The following is a 21,297-nucleotide window of genomic DNA, read 5'->3' as shown; positions in this document are numbered from 1 at the left end:
ACGGCACAGTACAGTACGGCACAGTTCAGTACAGTACGGCACAGTTCAGTACAGTACGGCACAGTACAGTACGGCACAGTTCAGTACAGTACGGCACAGTAAAGTACGGTACAGGACAGTAGCGTTTTATTCACTAGAGTAGAGTACAGTAGTGTACATTGCAGTAAAGTTTAATTCAGTACAGTACAGTATAGTTTAATTCAGTAGAGTACAGTACAGTTTAGTTCTGTAGAGTACATTATACTGTACTGAACTATACTTTACTTTTCTCTACTGCATTGTGCTGTACTATACTCTATTTTTCTTTTCTTTACTGGACTGTAATGTAATCTACTATACTGCGATGACTAGCCTGGGCAGCCGGCTAGCCTGTACTGTGCTGTCCAAACTTGTGAAACATAGATGCCTATGATTGGTTCCTGTCTGGACCAATAATCAACATCCATGGATGTTGAAATCAAGGCCGATCCAGACTGCACCAAAAAAAGACGTTGTGTCGGTCCGTGTTTAGTGGGTCTTCCAGATTTGGTTTTCAGAACAATAAAGTGCAGGTGAACACAAGAGGAGATTAAAGGCCCAGTGCAGTAAAAATTATGTTTCCTGTGTTTTATATCATTTTGTACAACAGCTGATTAAACGAACACTGTAAACGTGTGAACATGTTTTATCAATGCCCTTTCCTGATAGTTGCTGCTTGAAAATACAATCTACAATCTTGATGGTTAAAAATACAATTTTCTAATCAGCAGGCTTGCATGGGTGGGAGTTTCGTCTTTCTATGGTGACATCACCAGGCGGTAAATTGGTTAATAGACCAATACAAAGAGAGTTCTAAACCTCTCTGCCAATAACAGCTAGTTTTCAGTTTCCCCCTCCCAACTCAGACTACTCCCAGACAGTCTTAGCAAAATTCTTGCTTAATGGAAATCTATTACAGTAAGGTACTTAATTATTACCTAGAAATGATTTGATATAGATTATTTTTTTTAACGGCTGCATTGGGCCTTTAACATTTAAATCAAAACAGAGCATTCAACCATGTGTTAATGTATGAATTATTATCCTATTTATGAATACATATAATAATTATTCGAATTATAAACATTTAGAATAAAACATGTCATACTTATCGACTATTACTCAATCATTGGTTACACATCGTGAATTAAACGCATTTATAGAATTAGTCCCGATAAGCCTCTTATTTTGCAATGAACACATTTAAGCGTGCTGCTTTTTCACCCAATGGCACATCAACAGAAAATCGCATAAATATAGCAAGTGTAGCTAGCTAGAAGACTAAGCAAAAATCAAATCTAACTCGCTTCTTGGATGCGTCTCCACTCTGATGGAGCGAAGTAGTCTATGCGCATGCGCACTGCTTCCTTCTATCCTCCTGACCTCCTCCCGGTTTCTCTTTTCTGCGGCGCGACTTGGTCCCCCTCAAATTAAACAAATACACACCCCATACTACAGCCATACACACACATACTACACACATGAGGGATGGCTGTCGCTGTCTTCGGAAAGATCCTCATCGGCATTTACGTGGAAATCAAACGGAGTGATGGTAAGACAGAGAGATATCTCTCTCTCCTGCTCGTCCGCTAGCTAGCTAGATAAAGATGCATTTTTCATTGAGGCGCTGTCGCGTTAGCTACATCATCTTTGTTGCTTCAAGGCAGCGCCTATCCAGTCAGGCAGGGTGCTGAGTTGGATACCTAGCCTAGCAATGGCATAGAGAACTGTGCTCGGTACTAGACCCATTCTCATCCTACTGTCATGCTCCCTGTCTGACACAGCGGCAGTCAATCAAATCGGTTAATATTACTTTGAATGGCGTAGCTATAGCCAGCTAGTTGTAGCCTTTACTCAATTACTGGGTGAAGCTAGCCGGCTGGCTAACAGGGATTAATGATTTATATTGGCAGGGATGCATCCACCTGTGCGGTTATAGGCCGTGCTGGTTGCCTGGTAATGATACTGGATTCAGCCGTATATATCGTTTAGCGAACTGTCTTAATGGGAATAGTCACAGAAGACCGTTCAGCTCTGAACCAGAATCTGGGTTTACAGGAAACGTTGAATATGGCGATTCTCCTTTAAGCCTAGCCCTTGATCATGGCTCTGAGTTACATTATGTTACACGTACTACAGTGCCTTCAGAAAGTATTCATACTCCTTTTTTTTCCACATTTTGAAGCATTACAAAGTGGGATTAAAATTGATTTAATTCATATTTTTTTGTCAACAATCTACAAAGAATAGTCTGTAATGTCAAAGTGGAATAAAAATTCTAACATTTGTGAAAAATATGAAAACAATTGGTTGTTGATCATTGCTAGACAACCATTTTCAGTTCTTAGACTTTCAGGTCATAGCATTTTAAGTTGATTTAAGTGAAGACTAACTCTGCCACTCAGGAACATTTACTGTCTTCATGGTAAGCAACTCCAGTGTAGATTTAGCCTTGAGTTTTAGTTTATTGTCCTGTTGAAAGATCTCCCAGTGTCTGGTGGAAAGCAGACTGAACCAGGGTTTCCTCTAGAATTTTCCATGTGCTTAGCTCCATTCTGTTTTCTGAAAAACTCCCCAGTCCTTAACAATTTCAAGCTTACCCATAACATGATGCAGCCACCACTATGCTTGAAAATATGGAGAGTGGTACTCAGTAATGTGTTGTATTGGATTTGCCCAAAATATAACACGTTGTCTTCAGGACAAAAAGTGCATTGCTTTGCCACATGTCCTGCAGTATTACTTTGGTGCTTTGTTGCAAACAGGATGCATGTTTTGGAATATTTTTATTCTGTACAGGGTTCCTTCTTTTCACTCTGTCAATTACGTTAGTATTGTTGAGTAACTACAATGTTGTTAATCCGTTATCAGTTTTCCCCCCATTTCCTGTCATGTGTAATTGCGGGCTATTCTTTGGGTGCTGAAATCCATAGTTTTTGATAAAAACGTATTTTTATGTGACATCGGAAGTCCAGTTCTCCCACACTAGTCGCCGCTTAACCCCATCGTAAATTGTTGAGTTTTAGTCGGCTAGCCACTGACTAACAATAGCCTACTAGCTACTTCTCTACATAGTAGTCCTTGCTAGTCTAAAGTGAGTAGTGTTCAGTTGCTATTTATTTAATTCTCGTCTGCTCTATCTCCAGGGAAGGACTAGCAAAAGACACACACTTAGGGATTCTGCAGCAATGAACCTGTCTTGTTTGATTTCATTTCATTATCTGCTCAACCAATTGTGTGACTGTATTTTTTAAAATGTTTGTAGTAATTTGGGCTCATCCATAAGAGAAGAGCTTTAGCTATTTAGAATGAGACATAACACTAGAAACATTATGGAAACAAACCATTTTGCATGTACGGTAACATAACAAAATGCCCTGAAGCAGTCAAATGTTGACATGCATGTGAAGCTTTTTTAAATGTCAACCAATCAGATCCAGGGTTATTGACACATCTGTTACTGAAGGCCTCTGCCCATACTGGCCGATTTTGCCTGGTCTCATCACCACCCTCTTTGGTCAGTGTGATCTAGTGTGTCGTGGTCATTGGCTGAATTTCAATAGCCAGAGTGTATGACCGTATGAGTCTACAACTGTTTTCTCCCATCTATGGCAGCCAGGACAAATCCATCATGTCATGTGGTCACAAATCCAACATGTCATGGTTCTCTATTCCTGCAGGAGTCTACACTGAAACTGGTATATGTTTATAACATGTTTCTTGCAGGTCGAATCCACCAGGCAATGGTCACCTCACTGAATGAAGACAACGAGAGTGTCACGGTGGAATGGATAGAGAATGGAGATACGAAAGGGAAAGAGGTACTGTGTGTGTGTGTGTTTATGTGTGTTAATCAGTCATGTCTGACCCCCTATCAGCTTGTACCAGATGGAGCGTTGAAAGTTTTAGGACACAAAGCAAATCAGCTTGACTACGGATGCCTTTAAGTAGTTTGTGTGTGTGTGTGTGTGTGTGTTTGTTTGTGCGTGCGTGCCCTCCTTTCGGATTACACGTTTTAACATGGTAGCCTATTTCACTTCTTAAATGTCACTGGGAAATTGTTAATCAATCTCACTGCACATGTGTGACATTCTTGTCTTTTCCTGAGTTAAGAGATTACTTTATTATTCCATACGAGACGTTCATTTGTCTTCTGTTTTTTTTCTTCACCCAACCCCTCCGATATACACTGAGCGGACAAAACATTAGGAACACCTGCACTTTCCATGACATAGACTGACCAGTTGAATCCAGGGGAACGCTATGATCCCTTATTGATGTCACTTCTTGAATCCACTTCAATCGGTGTAGATGAAGGGGAGGAGACAGGTCAAAGACATATTTTTAAGCCTTGAGACATGGATTGTGTATGTGTGCCATTCAGAGGGTGAATGGCACACCTTTGAACATGTTATGGTAGTAGGTGCCAGGCGCATTGGTTTGAGTGTGGGAAGAACTGCAACGCTGCTGGGTTTTTCCACATTCAACAGTTTCCTGTGTGTAATAAGAATGGTCCACCATTCAAAGTACATCCAGCCAACTTGACACAAATGTGGGAAGCATTGGAGTCAACATGGGCCAGCATCTCTGTGGAACGCTTTCGACACCTTGTAGAGTCCTTGCCCCGAAGAATTGAGGCTGTTCTGAGGGTAAACAGGGACGTAAACTCAATATTAGGAAGGTGTTCCTAATGTTTTGTACACTCAGTGTATATTCATACACACATTAGGTTGGAGAGGCTGGAACAGAGTTTTAACATGTATGTTGCACCCTCTTCCCAATGCAGATTGACCTGGAGAGCATATTTGCTCTGAACCCAGATGTGGCCCCTGAAGAGGAGGCAGTACAGAGTCCTGAGACCCCCCCTCCTGCCACCTCTATCGCCTCTGCTGCCAAACAAATCAAGCCACCCAAGGTCATTCTCTTATAGTGTACTGTGCTGTGGCCAAAAGCCATACGTCTGTACAGTATACTTTAATCATGGGAAAGTGTTGTCTATTTTCATGTGTCCCATTTGCTTCTTTACGTTGATATGGTATTCTTTTGTCTCTTGTAGAACCGACGAACAATAGCACCCCCCAAGACTGAAACCCCAGCAAGAGAAAACAGAGGCAAGGCAGCTTCAACAGAACTTTGATCTCCAAGTCTCCTCACGTTCCTGAGCAAAGACGAGACTTTTGAAGTCTGTCAACGCGAGACTACGTCGGTGTCCCAAATGGCACCCTATTCCCTTTATGGTGCACTGCATTTCAACAGGGCCCATAGGGATCTGGTCAACTGCAGTGCACTATGCATGGAATAGGGTGCCATGTTGGGTGTACACTTGGTTTAACCAGGCTTGCTACTTAACATCCTACTGACCCACTGTACCACGAGAGTAATAGATCTCTATTTCTGTTTCAATAGAAGCAACAGGTGTGCCATCTGTGAATACGTGGTGAAAATACCCCTCGGACACTGATATCTGGAGAGAGAGAGACAGAGATATCAGTAGAGAGATGAAGAGAGACAAGAGAGGAAGAGCGAGACCTTGGTATCTGTAGAGAGAGAGAGATCTGTAGCAACAGTCGAAAATAGATAAATACACAGGTGGAAAGGAGAGAGGGGATCTGGGGAGAGATAGCATATTCATGTCAAGATCATTTACTGACAAATCACCTGAGGACGACTGATATGGGACTGTCATTACTCCTGTTCCGAATTTAAAAAGCCATCAATAAGAAGATGAGATGCCCAAAGACAATATGTCATGTGCTAAATGTACTAAACAAAATGTACATGCGTGACTAAAATGTCCTGTATGTTGTGTCTTTCCAGCTGCAGCGGTGGGGACTACGCGGGCCAGACCCAGTCAGATACAGCACCAGCAGAGCCAACCAGAAACACCCCCACCCGCAGCACTCACAGCCCTACAGACACAGCAAATGACACTACAACAGCAGCAGAACGGTAATTCACACAGACACACTGCAGCTTTGTGTCGCTAAATAGTCCTGGTTATTGTGAAATACATTTGCCATGTTAACAACTAGTCGTTTTTGTTTGTTTGTTGTTGTAAATCTCCGATTGGAGCTCTCTGCCGCGATGAGATGTGATGTTGAGTCTGGTGGGTTATGATGATGGGACACATGACCAGTGATCTAATGCGCCCAGGCAGACAGACAGGCCTATTAGCCCAGCTGTACTGCTGAGAGAACAGAGAGGCAGCCGGAGAATAGTTCTTTCACTGAGCTGCGCTCTATTCCGGCCGGCCAGGGGGGTTTATTATGAGATTATTGAATGTGTAGCTTAGCGCTCATGGTTTTATCTTTTTGTTGTGTATTTGCCTCTGAAGAGCTTTGAAGTATATTGAAATAGGGACAGTAGAAATGAAAATGGACCACTATTATACATTTATGCTAGATTCTTTTTTGATAATTGTGTTTTCCTACTCTGTACCGGTTCAGCCCGGCGGAAATCCAACTGTGTGAAGGAGGTGGAGAAACTGCAGGAGAAGCGAGAGAGAAGGAGGCTGCAACAACAGGAGCTGAGAGAGAAGAAGGCACAGGTAGGGTCACAGTTTGCTCACCCACAACCGCCCGACTACTGAATATGTGATAAAGTATAAATCTGATGCCTGCACCCAACCCTAACCCGCTAATATAGAAAATGCCTGTAGGCTACAGTCAGCAGAGACAGTGGAACAATCTTTTGACATGGGGTGAAGGATTTTCTTTTGCCTGATTGACAGTGTCTTGCAAAAGTATTCATCCCCCTTGGCGTTATTCCTATTTTGTTGAAAGAATTATACAAAACGCCCCCCGGAAAAGTGATGTGTGCATATGTATTCACCCCCTTTCCTATGAAGCCCCTAAATAAGATCTGGTGGAACTAATTACCTTCAGAAGTCACATAATTAGTTAAATAAAGTCTACCTGTGTGCAATCTAAGTGTCATATGATCTGTCACATGATCTCAGTAGATATATGCCTGTTCTGAAAGGCCCCAGAGTCTGCAACACCACTAAGCAAGGGGCACCACCAAGTAAGTGGCACCATGAAGGCCAAGGAGCTCTCCAAACAGGTCAGGGACAAAGTAGTGGAGAAGTACAGATCAGGGTTGGGTTATAAAAAAATAACTGAAACTTTGAACATCCCACGGAGCACCATTAAATTCGTTATTCAAAAATTGAAAGAATATGGCACCACAACAAACCTGCCAAGAGAGGGCCGCCCACCAAAACTCACAGACTAGGCAAGGAGAGCATTAATCAGAGAGGCAACAAAGAGACCAAAGATAACCCTGAAGGAGCTGCAAAGCTCCACAGCGGAGACTGGAGTATCTGTTCATATGACCACTTTAAGCCGTACACTCCACAGAGCTGGGCTTTATGGAAAAATGGCCAGAAAAAAGCCATTGCTTAAAGAGAAAAATAAGCAAACACGTTTGGTATTCGCCAAAAGGCATGACGGAGACTTCCCAAACATATGGAAGAAGGTACTCTGGTCAGATGAGACTAAAATTGAGCTTTTTGACCATCAAGGAAAACGCAATGTCTAGCGCAAACTCAACACCCCTCATCAACCTGAGAACATCATCCCCACAGTGAAGCATGGTGGTGGCAGCATCATGCTGTGGGGATGTTTTTCATCGGCAGGGACTGGGAAACTGGTCAGAATTGAACGAATGATGGATGGCGCTAAATACAGGGAAATTCTTGAGGGGGAAACCTGTTTCCGTCTTCCAGAGATTTGAGACTGGGACGGAGGTTCACCTTCCAGCAGGACAATGACTCTAAGCATACTGCTAAAGCAACACTCAAGTGGTTTAAGGGGAAACATTTAAACGTCTTGGAATGGCCTAGTCAAAGCCCAGACTTCAATCCAATTGAGAATCTGTGGTATGACTTAAAAGATTGCTGTACACAAGCGGAACCCATCCAACTTGAAGGAGCTGGAGCAGTTTTGCCTTGAAGAATGGGCAAAAATCCCAGTGGCTAGATGTGCCAAGCTTATAGAGACATACCTCAAGAGACTTACAGCAGTAATTGCTGCAAAAGGTGGCTCTACAAAGTATTGCCGTTGGGGGGGGTGAATAGTTATGCATGCTGAAGTTTTCTGTTTTTTTGTGTTATTGTTTGTTTCACAATAAAACATATTTTGCATCTTCAAAGTAGTATGCATGTTGTGTAAATGAAATGATACAAACCCCCCCAAAATCCATTTAATTCCAGGTTGTAAGACATCAAATTAGGAAAAATGCCAAGGGGGGTGAATACCTTCGCAAGTATGTACACTACATGACCAAAAGTATGTGGACATCTGCTTGTCGAACATCTCATTCCATAATCATGGGCATTCATATGGAGTTGGACCCCCTTTGCTGCTATGACAGCCTCCGCTCTTCTGGAAGGCTTTCCACTCGATATTGGAAAATTGCTGCTGGAACTTACTTCCATTCAGCCACAAGAGCATTACTGAGTTCGGGCACTGATGTTGGGCGATTAGGCCTGGCTCGCAGTCGGCATTCCAAATTATCATTGGTTGTTGATGTCAGGGTTGTGTGCAGGCCAGTCAAGTTCTTCCACACCGACAAACCATTTCTGTATGGACCTCGCTTCATGCACGGGGGCTGAGGAAAGGGCCTTCCCCAAACTGTTGCCACAAAGTTGGAAACACAGAATCGTCTATAATGTCATTGTATGCTGTAGCGTTAAGATTTCCCTTCACTGGAACTAAGGGGCCTAGCCCGAACCATGAAAAACAGCCCCAGACCATTATTCCTCCTCCACCAAACTTTACAGTTGGTACTATGCATTGGGGCAGGTAGCATTCTCCTGCCATCTGATAAACCCAGATCCATCCGTCAGACTGCCAGATGGTGAAGCGTGATTCATCACTCCAGAGATCATGTTTCCACTGCTCCAGAGTCCAGTGGTGGCAAGCATTACACCACTCCAGCCGACGCTTGGCATTGCGGATGGTGATCTTAGGCTTGTCTGCGGCCATGGAAACCATTTCATGAACCTCCCGACGAACAGTTCTTGTGCTGATGTTGCTTCCAGAGGCAGTTTGGAACTCGGTAGTGAGTGTTGCAAACGAGGACAGACGATTTTTACGCGCTTCTGCACTTGTCGGTCCCGTTCTGTGAGCTTGTGTGGCCTACCAATTTGCGGCTCAGCCGTTGTTGCTCCTGGACATTTCCACTTCACAATAACAGCAGTTACAGTTGACTGGGGCAGCTCTAGCAGGGCAAAATTTGACGACTGACTTGTTAGATAGTTGGCCTCCTATGATGGTGCCACGTTGAAAGTCTGTGAGCTTTTCAGGAAGGCCATTCTACTGCCAATGTTTGTCTATGGAGATTGCATGGCTGTGTGCTCGATTTTATACACCTATCAGCAACAGGTGTGGTTTTGTAAATATTGTGTATGTTTCTGCTTATAATTTCTGACAATTTGGTAGGTTATTTGTTAGTTGACTCTTCTGTCAATATGTGTTGCCCTAGAAGACTAAATTTACCCTTGCTCACTAGAATAATGTCATAGATCGATAGAATGAATGCTTCAATCTAGTTGACATCGGTAGCATTTTCTCTGTCTTTTCGGATTCTTTCGTGGAGCAAAGACGTTTAGGGACCTGGATAAAATGCAAAAAAAATAAAAACCGGTTTCCAAATGACATCATGTTTCATGTTTCTGATAAGATTTCAGTTTGACTTGGATGCATATTTTATGTGGTTGAAATACAATTATTATGTTATGCTAATAAAGATAGATACCGCCTGTAGAGGTGCTAACTGCACATTTGCATTCTCTCAAGATGCTGAACTAAATAAATCACGTATCTCTTGTTCCCGAGTCAAAATTTGGCTTACATTTGGTGTATCATTTTACTGCAAGAAATGCTTGATTCTGAAGGAGTTGATATTAAGGCTATGTGAGAGGTTATAGACCTACAGTCAGTGTCCAGATTTCACTTTCCATTTAACCCATCTGAACAGTAGGCTAAGTTCCCCTGATGTGCCGCAGGCCCATTTTGAAGACCCCGTCTTGTGACTATGGCGCCTGACAATCATCACTGCTATCATCCTCTTTTACCACATCACAAAATCTTTCCCAAACATGACTTTTCTGGCCCTCCCTTCGCTTTATTTTCATCTCTCCATTTCGTAGCCTTTCTCTTATTGAATTAAAGTCCTACAGTGTCCTTTCTCCTCCGTAGATGACATTAACTTTTTCTGTGCGTTCCCAAAAGCATTTTGTTTTTGGAGTGTAGTCTATTTGGCGCGTGTACAGTTAGGCCCTAAAGCTAAGGCTTGTGCACTAATGCCAGATAGCCTAAAATAATTCAAGAAAATCCTCAATGTAGCTTATAAGGTATAAATTGCACAAGAATGATACATTTATGGATTTTTTTTATGCATTGTTTTTTCTTTATTCAACCTTCCCTTCCTCCACACAATATATCCGCGGGGACTGCGGTAACCCACGCATCATTAACACACACACACACACACTGTTGACTGTGCCGTTCTCTCCCAGGAGGTAGATGTCACTGTGCCTAACTATGAGATCATGTGTATGATCAGAGACTTCAGAGCCAGTCTGGACTACAGGCCTCTAACCACCGCTGATCTGGTACGTTGTATATCTATATCTGTCTGCTAAAACTGCTTAGGCGCAGGTCTATTTTCATAGAGTGGTGACACGTCTTTGTTGGCCACTAACTAAATCATGTCTTGTATGACATTGTTTCAACTTTCAGATCGATGAGGAGCACAGGATATGTGTGTGTGTACGAGCACGGCCCCTCAATAAAAAAGGTACACATTTCATCAATCGAACGCAGGCACACCATCTTTCGGGTTACATGGTCTTTTACATGCAGAGGTTTAGCAGCAGCATAAGCATCGCACTCCTCACACGTTCTCGTGGAAACATGATCCTCCCCCTCCAGAGTTGACTATGAAGGACCTGGATGTGATCACCATCCCCAGTAAGGATGTGGTGATGGTCCATGAGCCCAAGCAGAAGGTGGACCTGACCAGGTACCTGGAGAACCAGACCTTCCGCTTCGATTACACCTTTGACGACAGCGCAGACAACGACATGGTCTACCGGTAAGTTTCCCTTCTCTACTCCCAAGAGGTGATAGCGTCTGGTGCGGAGGTATGTTTTTCAAGAACACAAATGATCACGTGTACTAGGACGAATTCTAACTGGAGATTTGTGTCTGTGTGTCAACACTCCCGTTGACATAACACGGTTTATTTGAAAGTGTGAGTTGAAAGTATAATATTGTAATTTAGAGTATCTTCACTGTGGTCAACCGTTCATTCCCCCTGTCCCCAGGTTCACCGCCCGACCACTGGTGGAGACCATCTTTGAGAGGGGAATGGCCACCTGCTTCGCCTACGGACAGACAGGAAGTGGGAAAACGCATGTGAGTGGCACCGATGATGATCACTTCCCGCGCGTGTCGGCTAACACTTGAACGCTAACTTGATAATGCTGTATCCTAGCAACCGCTTTCTAGGCTTTCTTTTTTTTGGGGGGGGGGGGGGGGGGCACATTGCCTTCGTTTGGGAGATAAGCTCACTGCTTTCCCTTTCAGACAATGGGAGGAGACTTCTCTGGGAAGAACCAAGACTGTTCTAAAGGGATCTACGCACTGGCTGGTACAAACACTACACCAAGTCTCTCTCTCTCTCTCTCTCTCTCTCTCTCTCTCTCTTTAGTTCAAAACGTGCTCCTTCTGCGTGTTTGCGTGAAGCTGTGTCTCTTCAGTGAAGCCCTTTCTCTCTTTGCAGCGAGAGACGTGTTTCTCATGCTGAAGAAGCCGAACTACAAGAAGTTGGACCTCAATGTCTACGCCACCTTCTTTGAGATCTACAGTGGGAAGGCAAGTGGAGTCACCACAATACATGCATCTTCAAACCCCCTATATTGAACCGTGAAGCCTGGAGGGTGGCGACTGTGTTTATGTAACCGTGGTTGTGGTTCTGTACGTGTTTGACCTGCTGAACCGCAATGCGTGGGCCGAAGGGCGGTTGTGGTTGTGTTAACCCGGCCGCGTGGTTGTGTTGCGCTTCTCTAGGTGTTTGACCTGCTGAACCGGAAAGCCAAGCTGAGGGTTCTGGAGGATGGGAAGCAGCAGGTGCAGGTGGTGGGGCTGCAGGAGAGAGACGTCAAATGTACTGAAGACGTCCTCAAACTCATAGAGGTTGGAAATAGCTGCAGGTAAAACCACAGAGGGCGAGTAGGAGGGAGGGGTGGAGTGGGATGGTTTAATTGACTGGCGTTAACTTATTTTAAAGATCTGATATGGATGTTATTCCTGCCAGTCATTTCCTGCTGCTTTACTCCCTCCCTCCCCTCTCTATCATCTCTCGCTCCTCCTCTTCCATCTCTCGCTCTCTCCCAGGACGTCAGGTCAGACCTCGGCCAACGCCCACTCGTCCCGTAGCCACGCTGTGTTCCAGATCATTCTGAGGCGGCGAGGGAAGATGCACGGCAAGTTCTCGCTGATCGACCTGGCGGGGAACGAGAGGGGGGCCGACACGTCCAGCGCTGACCGCCAGACTCGCCTGGAGGGAGCCGAGATCAACAAGAGCCTGCTGGCGCTCAAGGAGTGTATCAGAGCCCTGGGTCGGAACAAGCCCCACACCCCGTTCAGAGCCAGCAAGCTGACCCAGGTTCTCAGAGACTCCTTCATCGGGGAGAATTCCAGGACCTGCATGGTGAGATAATACTGTACATACATCTCCTTTAAAGTGATGGCGTTTTCTCTGCCCCGTTTCGCTAAAAAGCTGAGGGGTGGGGCTGGAGAAATGTAACCACTCTCAAATTCATAGACAGATCTGTGGATGCAAGGACTGACCATCCATGATATCAAAATGAGAGTTTTAACCATGTTTTGAGGTTATACAGTGTTTGTTTACATTTACTTTGTTTAGAGTAAAACAAGCTTATATTTTGGGTTCTGATGGGGTACTAAACTCGTGAAGTTATATTATTCATAATTATATATATAATTAATGTATAAGTCCAAAAATGGATGTAGCTACAGCAGATTGTCCCTTCAACACTTCCTGGTCTTCAGAACTGCCTGGTTCAATGTTTATTTATTAAGCACCAACGATTGTGATTATTTTCTAATGATGTAGTAACTGTTATTTCCCCCCACAGATTGCCACTATATCTCCTGGAATGGCTTCCTGTGAAAACACTCTAAACACTCTGAGATACGCCAACAGGTGAGACCACGCTGACTGACTGTCTACATCTCACCAACGACTAATTACTAAGACTGTTGGTTAATAAGGGAGAAGTTTCATTCAAGTTGTCATTGCAGAATAACCTCCCCCCCCCTCTATATCTCGTCTCACTCCCTCTTCTTGATACGAGACAAATCATTTACCCTCTAATGTATGATCAGACCTTATCCTGACGGGATCTTCTCGGTCGCTTTGTGTGTGTGTCTCTCTCCCCCTCTCCAGAGTGAAGGAGTTTGGGATCAGCCCATCAGACATCCCCTTCTCCCAGCAGCAGGGTGGTGGAGGGGGGAGTCGTGCTGAGCTCTCCCCCACTAATACCTACGAGTACGATGACTTTCCCACCTCTCCCACCAGGTCTCTCCTCTCTACTAATCTCTTACCTACCGTACTTACTTCATCTTCTTCGTTCCTATGTTTGTGATCTCCACTAGCTCACATACAAACCCATCCTCTGCCTGTCATTTGACTCCAGTGAGAGGTTACTCCTAACCGCAGATCTAGGATCAGATGAACTGTAACCTTATAATAACTATAAGGCCAGTCAGGCCATAAAGAAAATATCGCTCTGATCCTGGACCAGGGGTTAGGGGTAACTTTTGACTTAAGTGTTGCTGGCTACAAACCTGCACGGCCTCAAGTTTTTCAGCTTGTTTCCGTTTTCTTCTTCTTCATTTAAATAATTTATTTAACCTACACTGATATAATTTATTTAAAAGGTCCCGAACAGTAATTCTGATTCCCATGTAAAATAGCCTTTTGAGTGACTAAAATATCACCCATAATATTTGTTTTGAATAGAAATGCTTCAAATTGTAGAACATTTTCTTTTTTTCTCATGGCTAACTACCAGGAAGTTTGAAAAGACAGGCTAAGTGGACGGGGAGCTAATATTCATGAGCTCGCCTTGACTGACAGCTCTTTGAAACACCTCTGTTAAGCAACTTGGATGCAGTGAGCAGTTTAGCAGTAAAATCATCTCAAGAATATTTGGTGATACACAAAACAGCTCAAACGACATTGAATTTGCATCAATTATTTAATCATTGCATCAATGATTTTTATACATCTCCTGTTTGGCATGTATCTTGTGATATGGTTCACAGCAGCACTGACGGATGTGTTAAAATGACAACTGCGTCGGTTTTGAACGACCCCCCCTTTTGTTCCATGCTGGCTGAATACCTAGCTAGCCAGTAACTAGCTAACACCAGACATATAAGTATCTTTGCCATAGATTAATAGGATCAACTTTTAATTATGTTTGCTGACAACCTACAGATTTTGACACCAGTTGTGTAGTTATCTAGCTATATAAATCACGCCTCTCTTAAAATACGCCTTCTCCGATGTTGGTTACAAGGCGGTACTTATTTAAATTAGATAAGAGAATATCATGTTAAATATGTTAAATATGTCAATATCATTTTTCACACTTTGATCTGATTTTATTCAAATATCCTGCATTTCATGAAAAACATGATTTTGACTGTTCATGACCTTTAACCTTCAGTTTCAGTTTGTCATTGCTGAATTGTGGCATGCTTATATGTTTTAACTCTTTCATACATTCATTTCAGAAGCCGTTTTTTTGTTTTTCATGTTTTTCTTTCCCAGCTTGTCCATCACACTCCTGCCTAAAATGTCTCCATTCGTTCCCATTGGTTCATTGACTGTTTTAACCAATCAAAAAGGTCAGATCATGTGGTCAGGGAAAACTACTAATGTGTGTGCTTGCGTATGTGTGCGCGTACATGTGTGTTCTTGCGTGCCTGTGTGTGTGTCTGTGTGTGCTGTTTGTGTGCATCGACAGGGTGAAGGAGCTGACGGTGGACCCAGGGGTGATGATGGAGGGGCGGGGAGGACACAGCGTCACCCAGCTAGAGGTCCTGGAGGCTCAGTGGGGGGTCGGCAGCTCCCCTCAGAGGGATGACCTCAAACTGCTCTGTGAACAAAACGTAAGAAAACACACACACATACACCTACTGTCCAGTTACCCCTGTATAGTGCCCTCCACTAATATTGGCACCCTTGGCAAATATTAGCAAAACGGCCTGTGAAAAAAGGGTATTTGCTGTTTATCCTCTTGGTCTTTCATTCAAAATATTCACAAAAATCGAACCTTTAAATATTTTTCTCAGAAACATATGTGCCACAATTATTGGCACCCCTAGAAATTCTCATAAGTAAAATCTAACTTAAGTATATTCCCATTCAAATGTTGTGTTTTTAAGTTCACCTGAGTGATTAGGAACACTTAAGTGGTAAGCCATGACTTCCTGTTTCAATGGGGTATATATATATGAGGTGACACACAGGCCAAGTTCCCATAGTCATCCATCACTATGGGAAAGACCCGAGAATACAGTAATGATGTGCGACAAAAGGTTGTTAGCTGCACAAATCAGGAAATGGCTATAAGAAAATAGCTTAAAACGGTTGAAACTGCCCATTTCCACTATCAGGGCAATAATGAAGACGTTTAAAGCAGCTGGAGATGTTAACAATCGGCCTGGAAGAGGACGTGTGTCTATATTGACCCCACGCACATTGAGGAGGATGGTTAAAGTGGCCCCAAAAAACTCCCAAGCATCACAGCTGGAGAATTTTTTTCATAGCCCGTTTTGCTCATATTTACCAAGGTTATATTAGTGGAGGGCACTGCATATACTGGCTTATACACTGATTTACTGTCAAATAAAAAGGGTGTGGTTCTTCAGAGTATTCTTTTCTCTGTTCTCTTTCTTTCTCTTTATCCTTCTCTCTCACCCCTCCCTCCGTCGGCGTCTCTCTCTCCCCCTCTCTCCCCTCCAGGAAGAGGAGGTGTCCCCCCAGCTCTTTACCTTTCATGAGGCTGTGTCTCAGTTGGTGGAGATGGAGGAACAGGTGCTGGAAGACCACCGAGCTGTGTTTCAGGTACACACACACACACACACACATATAGTTCAGAGTAGGGCTGCACAATGAATCAAATTGCCATCGAAATTGCAATTTTAACATGTGCAAAATCCATATCGCAAGGGATCCATATTGCATGCAATATGTTGAAATCCCATTCAGCTGCGTAATGTCCGTGTTTATAGTTTATTCCGTTTGTTGTCTCCTTTCTGCTCGTGGCTGCTTCCCACTCACAACAAGCCATGCAACATGTCACTCGATCAGCACAGTTCCTTCTCCTTGCTGTTAGATTCACTATAAGTGTTCATGCTGTTTTAGGTCAAATGCAGACAACAGATTGTTCCAAACAAGAACGATGCTTCTTTACACTTTGCTTCTTAATAAACTCAGCAAAAAAAGAAAACGTCCTCTCACTGTCAACTGCGTTTATTTTCAGCAAACTTAACATGTGCAAATATTTGAATGAACATAACAAGATTCAACAACTGAGACATAAACTGAACAAGTTCCACAGACATGTGACTAACAGAAATTGAATAATGTGTCCCTGAACAAAGAGGGGGTCAAAAGTAACAGTATCTGCTGTGGCCACCAGCTGCATTAAGTACTGCAGTGCATCTCCTCCTCATGGACTGCACCAGATTTGCCAGTTCTTGCTGTGAGATGTTAGCCCACTCTTCCACCAAGGCACCTGCAAGTTCCCAAACATTTCTGGGGGGAATGGCCCTAGCCCTCACCCACAGATCCAACAGGTCCCAGACATACTCAATGGGATTGAGATCCGGGCTCTTCGCTGGCCATGACAGAACACGGACATTCCTGTCTTAGAGGAAATCACGCACAGAACGAGCAGTATGGCTGTTGGCATTGTCATGCTGGAGGGTCATGTTAGGATGAGCCTGCAGGAAGGGTACCACATGAGGGAGGAGGATGTCTTCCCTGTAAAGCACAGCGTTGAGATTGCAATAACGACAAGCTCAGTCCGATGATGCTGTGACCCTCCAAATCGATCCCGCTCCAGAGTACAGGCCTCAGTGTAACGATCATTCCTTTGACGATAAACGCGAATCCGACCATCACCCCTGGTGAGACAAAACCGCAACTTGTCAGTGAAGAGCACTTTTTGCCAGTCTTGCCTGGTCCAGCGATGCTGGGTTTGTGCCCATAGGCAACATTGTTTCTGGTGAGGACCTGCCTTACAACAGGCCTTACAAGCCCTCAGTCCAGCCTCTCTCAGCCTATTGCGGACAGTCTGAGCGCTGATGGAGGGATTGCGCTGTTCCTGGTGTAACTCGAGCAGTTGTTGTTGCCATCCTGTACCTGTCCCGCAGGTGTGATATTCGGATGTACCGATCCTGTGCAGGTGTTGTTACACGTGGTCTGCCACTGCGAGGACGATCAGCTGTCCGTCCTATCTCCCTGTAGCGCTGTCTTAGGCGTCTTACAGTACGGACATTGCAATTTTTTACCCTGGCCACATCTGCAGTCCTCATGCCTCCTTGCAGCATGCCTAAGGCACGTTCACGCAGATGAGCAGGGACCCTGGTCATCTCTCTTTGGTGTTTTTCAGAGTCAGTAGAAAGGCCTCTTTAGTGTCCTAAGTTTTCATAACTGGGACCTTAATTGCCTATCGTTTGTAAGCTGTTTGTGTCTTAAGGACCGTTCCACAGGTGCATGTTCATTAATTGTTTATGGTTCATTGAACAAGCATGGGAAACAGTGTTTAAACCCTTTACAATGAAGATCTGTGAAGTTATTTGGATTTTCACAAATTATCTTTGAAAGACAGGGTCCTGAAAAAGGGACGTTTTCTTTTTTGCTGAGTTTATAAATTAGTTCAGAGTAGGAGTTTCATTCTCTGTGTGTGTTCCCGTCTGTGTCCGGTGCAGGAGTCTATCCGCTGGCTGGAGGATGAGAAGGTTCTGTTGGAGATGACAGAGGAAGTGGACTATGACGTAGACTCCTATGCCACGCAGCTAGAACAGATCCTGGATCAAAAGATAGACATCCTCATTGAGCTCAGAGGTAATGTGGGATTCTAATAACTGATTCTAGATCTAAGAACTCATTAAATGAATTGTGATTCATGTCATGTTATTTGGAAGTAAGAAACAAGATGACATTTCATAGCATTTGTTACTGATTATATCTAAGCCTCTACCTTCTCTTCCTTTCCATCCTCCCTCCTTTCCTCCCCATCTCCCCCTCCTTTCCTCCCCTCCTCTCCTCCCCTCCCCTACTCTCTCCTCCCTCCTTTACGCCCCTCTCTCCTCCCTCCTTTTCTTCCGTCTCTCTTCCCTTCTTTCTTTCCCTCTCCCAGACAAAGTGAAGGGTTTCCGTTCTACACTCCAGGAAGAGGAGCAGGCGAGCAAACAGATCAACCCCAAGAGGCCTCGCGCTCTTTAGACACACACATTCAAACACACACGTGTACGTACACACGTCACTAATCTCAACACTTAACTGGAACCCTCTGACATTAAGGCTACTTGAGACTGTCATAAGCATGACATAACTGATGTCCTTAGCCATGGTCCCTAAAAGATGGTCGGGGCCCATTGCGGTACTGGGTTTTGGATATCTAAATGTGGGTTGTGGCCTAAAGCATTGTTTCATTTGTCCAGAGAGGCATATTGACATTTAAAGGCATTAAAAGAAATAGGGGGTCACAGCACAAAACATCTGGAAACAACTGTACAAGCAAATTATTTAGTAATTTGTTTAGACCTAAATAAGATCCATGCTATGATGTATTTTATGATTGAAGGATCATGAGGTGTTGCCCTATTCTCTATGTACAGGCTCTCATTGCTGCTTGTAAATATCCTCCATCCATCCATTTATCCATCTGTTAAACCGAGGGCAAGATTCTCTCTTATTTCCATGTATGTACATGGGTAATGTATCTATGTGGTGAAACCATTATTGACGGATTTTCATTTAAACAAAGAAAAGGGGGAAGGATTTCTTTTATGCACCTTTTTATAAGACAAACTGTAAGATATGATCGATTTTACCTCCAGCCAATTTTAAGAATCAAAACAACGTATTTATTTAGTAACTTAACTACCGTCCGTATTCAATCATGCTCCTGGAGAGTTTTAGTGTGTGCAGGCTTTCTTTCCAGCCCAGCACGAACACACCTGACTCAACAAATCAACAAGACCGTGATCAGCTGAATTAGATGTGTTAGTGCTAGGTTGGGGCAAAAGCCTGCACACACTGTATTCAACTCTCCAGGACCAAGAGCAACAAACACTGATTTAGTAGGAAATACATTTCTGACCACCTGTTCTGATCATGTAGCCTATATAGGTTGAGGAAGTGATAATGTGTTGGTCTGGGAGCCAACCAGATGCATGCATGCACAAACCAGCTGTGATTGTACTTTATTGGAGTTGTTGAATACTCATTTCTGTTTGGCTTGAAGGGCATTCTAGAGCGTGCATTGTTTCCCCATAACACACGGTGTATCTGCACGGTAGAATTCAATGGCTATAGTTAATTCTTATGTGTTCTATGTTTGAGCTGCTTTTGGAAGCAAAAGTCGAATTGAAAACATTATTGGCATTGTTGAATTGGATTTTCATAACTGTAAGCTAGGACTGATGGTTTGTTGCGCTAAACTAGCGAGTATGTTTGTCTGGTTACCAAGGCAACTACTGCAGCTCTCTAGTAAACTTGCTAGCTACTTCAGTGGATGTTGAACACATTTCCAGCGGCAAATGTGTTAAATTATAACCATTGTATGAAAGGGATAATAAACTCGGGCTCTATGCGTTCTCTGGAAAATAATGCAACTCCGTGGAAGGTCAGTTCCACTCCGCTAGCGCGTTATTTTCCACAGAACGCATAGCCCGTTGTTGATTATCTCTTACATAAACCTCCTGCACCCTCGTGTGCTACTGTACATAAATGCACTACTCTTTACAACCTTCTCCAACAGTGTTTTCCCAACCATTTCTTAGGCAAGGTGTGCCACCCTTCACGTCTAAAAAGACTGGTTGAAATTATGTTTTTGAGTGACATTGTGCCCCTCCTAAGAATATTGGGGAAACACTGTCGTACAAATGCTTCTAATGACTAGCTTGTATAAAACTGCTCTGTGTTACTTGCTAGGATAAATATTTATATGTACCAACCTGCCTCTTAACAAGCCCAGTCGCAGTTGTATCTGTCCGTTCTGTTTACAAAGCAATCAATGTGCTATTAACTGAAGAAATACCCTCGTACTATGAATCTTGTAAAAAAGTATCTTTTCTCCCCCCATCCCATTTTAAAGTTGTTTATAAAAGGGAATATGGAGGTGCAGATGTATAGTGATGAAAAGGACTGAGTTTGGACCTAGCTGCTGCAGTGTTACTAGAACTTGACTACGGTACCTTAAGATAATTGATGTGTGCATCAGATGTAACTGCCTGGCTTAAAGAATAAAGAACCACCTGACTGACTGCACCTTCTGCTGTATGTGTTCTGACAAGAATTATTCAGACGTTGACATCCTTACAGACCACAATTGTATGTATTTTTTTGGGGGTGGTAGGCTAACTTTATTTGAACATATACAGTGCCTATAGAAAGTCTACACCTTGGAACTTTTTTTACAAAGTGGGATTGAAATAGATTTAATTGCATTTTTTCCCATTGATCTACACAATTCTCCATAATGTCAAAGTTACATTTTTTTTTAAACAGTTTTACAAATTAAATAACTAAAATATAGTCGTTGCATAAGTATTCACCCCCTTTGTTTAGACAAGCCTAAATTAATTCAGAAGTAAAATAACAACAAAAAGTTATGGTCTCACTCTAAAATAATAGGGGTTGACATGATTTCTGAATGACTAGCCCTTCATCTGTCCCCCATACATAAACTCAGCAAAAAAACAAACGTCCTCTCACTGTCAACTGCGTTTATTTTCAGTAAACTTAACGTGTAAATATTTGTATGAACATAACAAGATTCAACAACTGAGACAAACTGAACAAGTTCCACAGACATGTGACTAACAGAAATTGAATGTGTCCTTGAACAAAGGGACGTTTCTTTTTTTTGCTGAGTTGACAATATAAACTCAGCAAAAAAAGAAACGTCCCTTTGTCAGGACCCTGTCTTTCAAAGATAAT

General features: G+C 43.3%; 1 protein-coding gene across 2 annotated transcripts; it reads left to right on the top strand.

The window, feature by feature from the left end:
* Positions 1-1,369: 1,369 nt before the first annotated feature.
* On the top strand, positions 1,370-20,625 carry LOC110523853 (kinesin-like protein KIF2A). Of its 2 annotated transcripts, none has more exons than XM_036977548.2 (20): positions 1,370-1,570; positions 3,745-3,839; positions 4,805-4,933; positions 5,075-5,129; positions 5,836-5,967; positions 6,465-6,565; positions 10,541-10,636; positions 10,764-10,821; positions 10,956-11,118; positions 11,351-11,441; positions 11,613-11,676; positions 11,809-11,900; positions 12,096-12,238; positions 12,423-12,738; positions 13,187-13,254; positions 13,498-13,629; positions 15,086-15,230; positions 16,087-16,188; positions 18,060-18,195; positions 18,491-20,625. In XM_036977548.2, exons 1-20 carry the CDS (start codon positions 1,507-1,509, stop codon positions 18,574-18,576), a joined length of 2,268 nt encoding a protein of 755 aa, XP_036833443.1. In that variant the 5' UTR covers positions 1,370-1,506; the 3' UTR covers positions 18,577-20,625. The 2 variants fall into 2 exon arrangements, with proteins under 2 accessions (XP_036833443.1, XP_036833444.1); XM_036977549.2 differs by having other exon boundaries at positions 1,371-1,570; positions 13,498-13,599.
* Positions 20,626-21,297: the final 672 nt, after the last annotated feature.

This window comes from Oncorhynchus mykiss, chromosome 5 (assembly GCF_057628025.1).
Source record: "Oncorhynchus mykiss isolate SJ-2025 chromosome 5, ASM5762802v1, whole genome shotgun sequence".
Lineage (NCBI taxonomy): Eukaryota > Metazoa > Chordata > Actinopteri > Salmoniformes > Salmonidae > Oncorhynchus > Oncorhynchus mykiss.
The sequence above is the reverse complement of the archived record's forward strand: the minus strand, read 5'-3'. Positions and strand labels throughout refer to the sequence as shown.

Excerpts from the sequence above, each read along its gene's own strand:
- LOC110523853 (XM_036977548.2), top strand. The coding sequence starts at position 1,507 with ATGGCTGTCGCTGTCTTCGGAAAGATCCTCATCGGCATTTACGTGGAA. Across the intron at positions 6,566-10,540 it reads TGAGAGAGAAGAAGGCACAG|GAGGTAGATGTCACTGTGCC; the intron begins GTAGGGTCACAG and ends GTTCTCTCCCAG. Across the intron at positions 13,630-15,085 it reads TTTCCCACCTCTCCCACCAG|GGTGAAGGAGCTGACGGTGG; the intron begins GTCTCTCCTCTC and ends GTGCATCGACAG.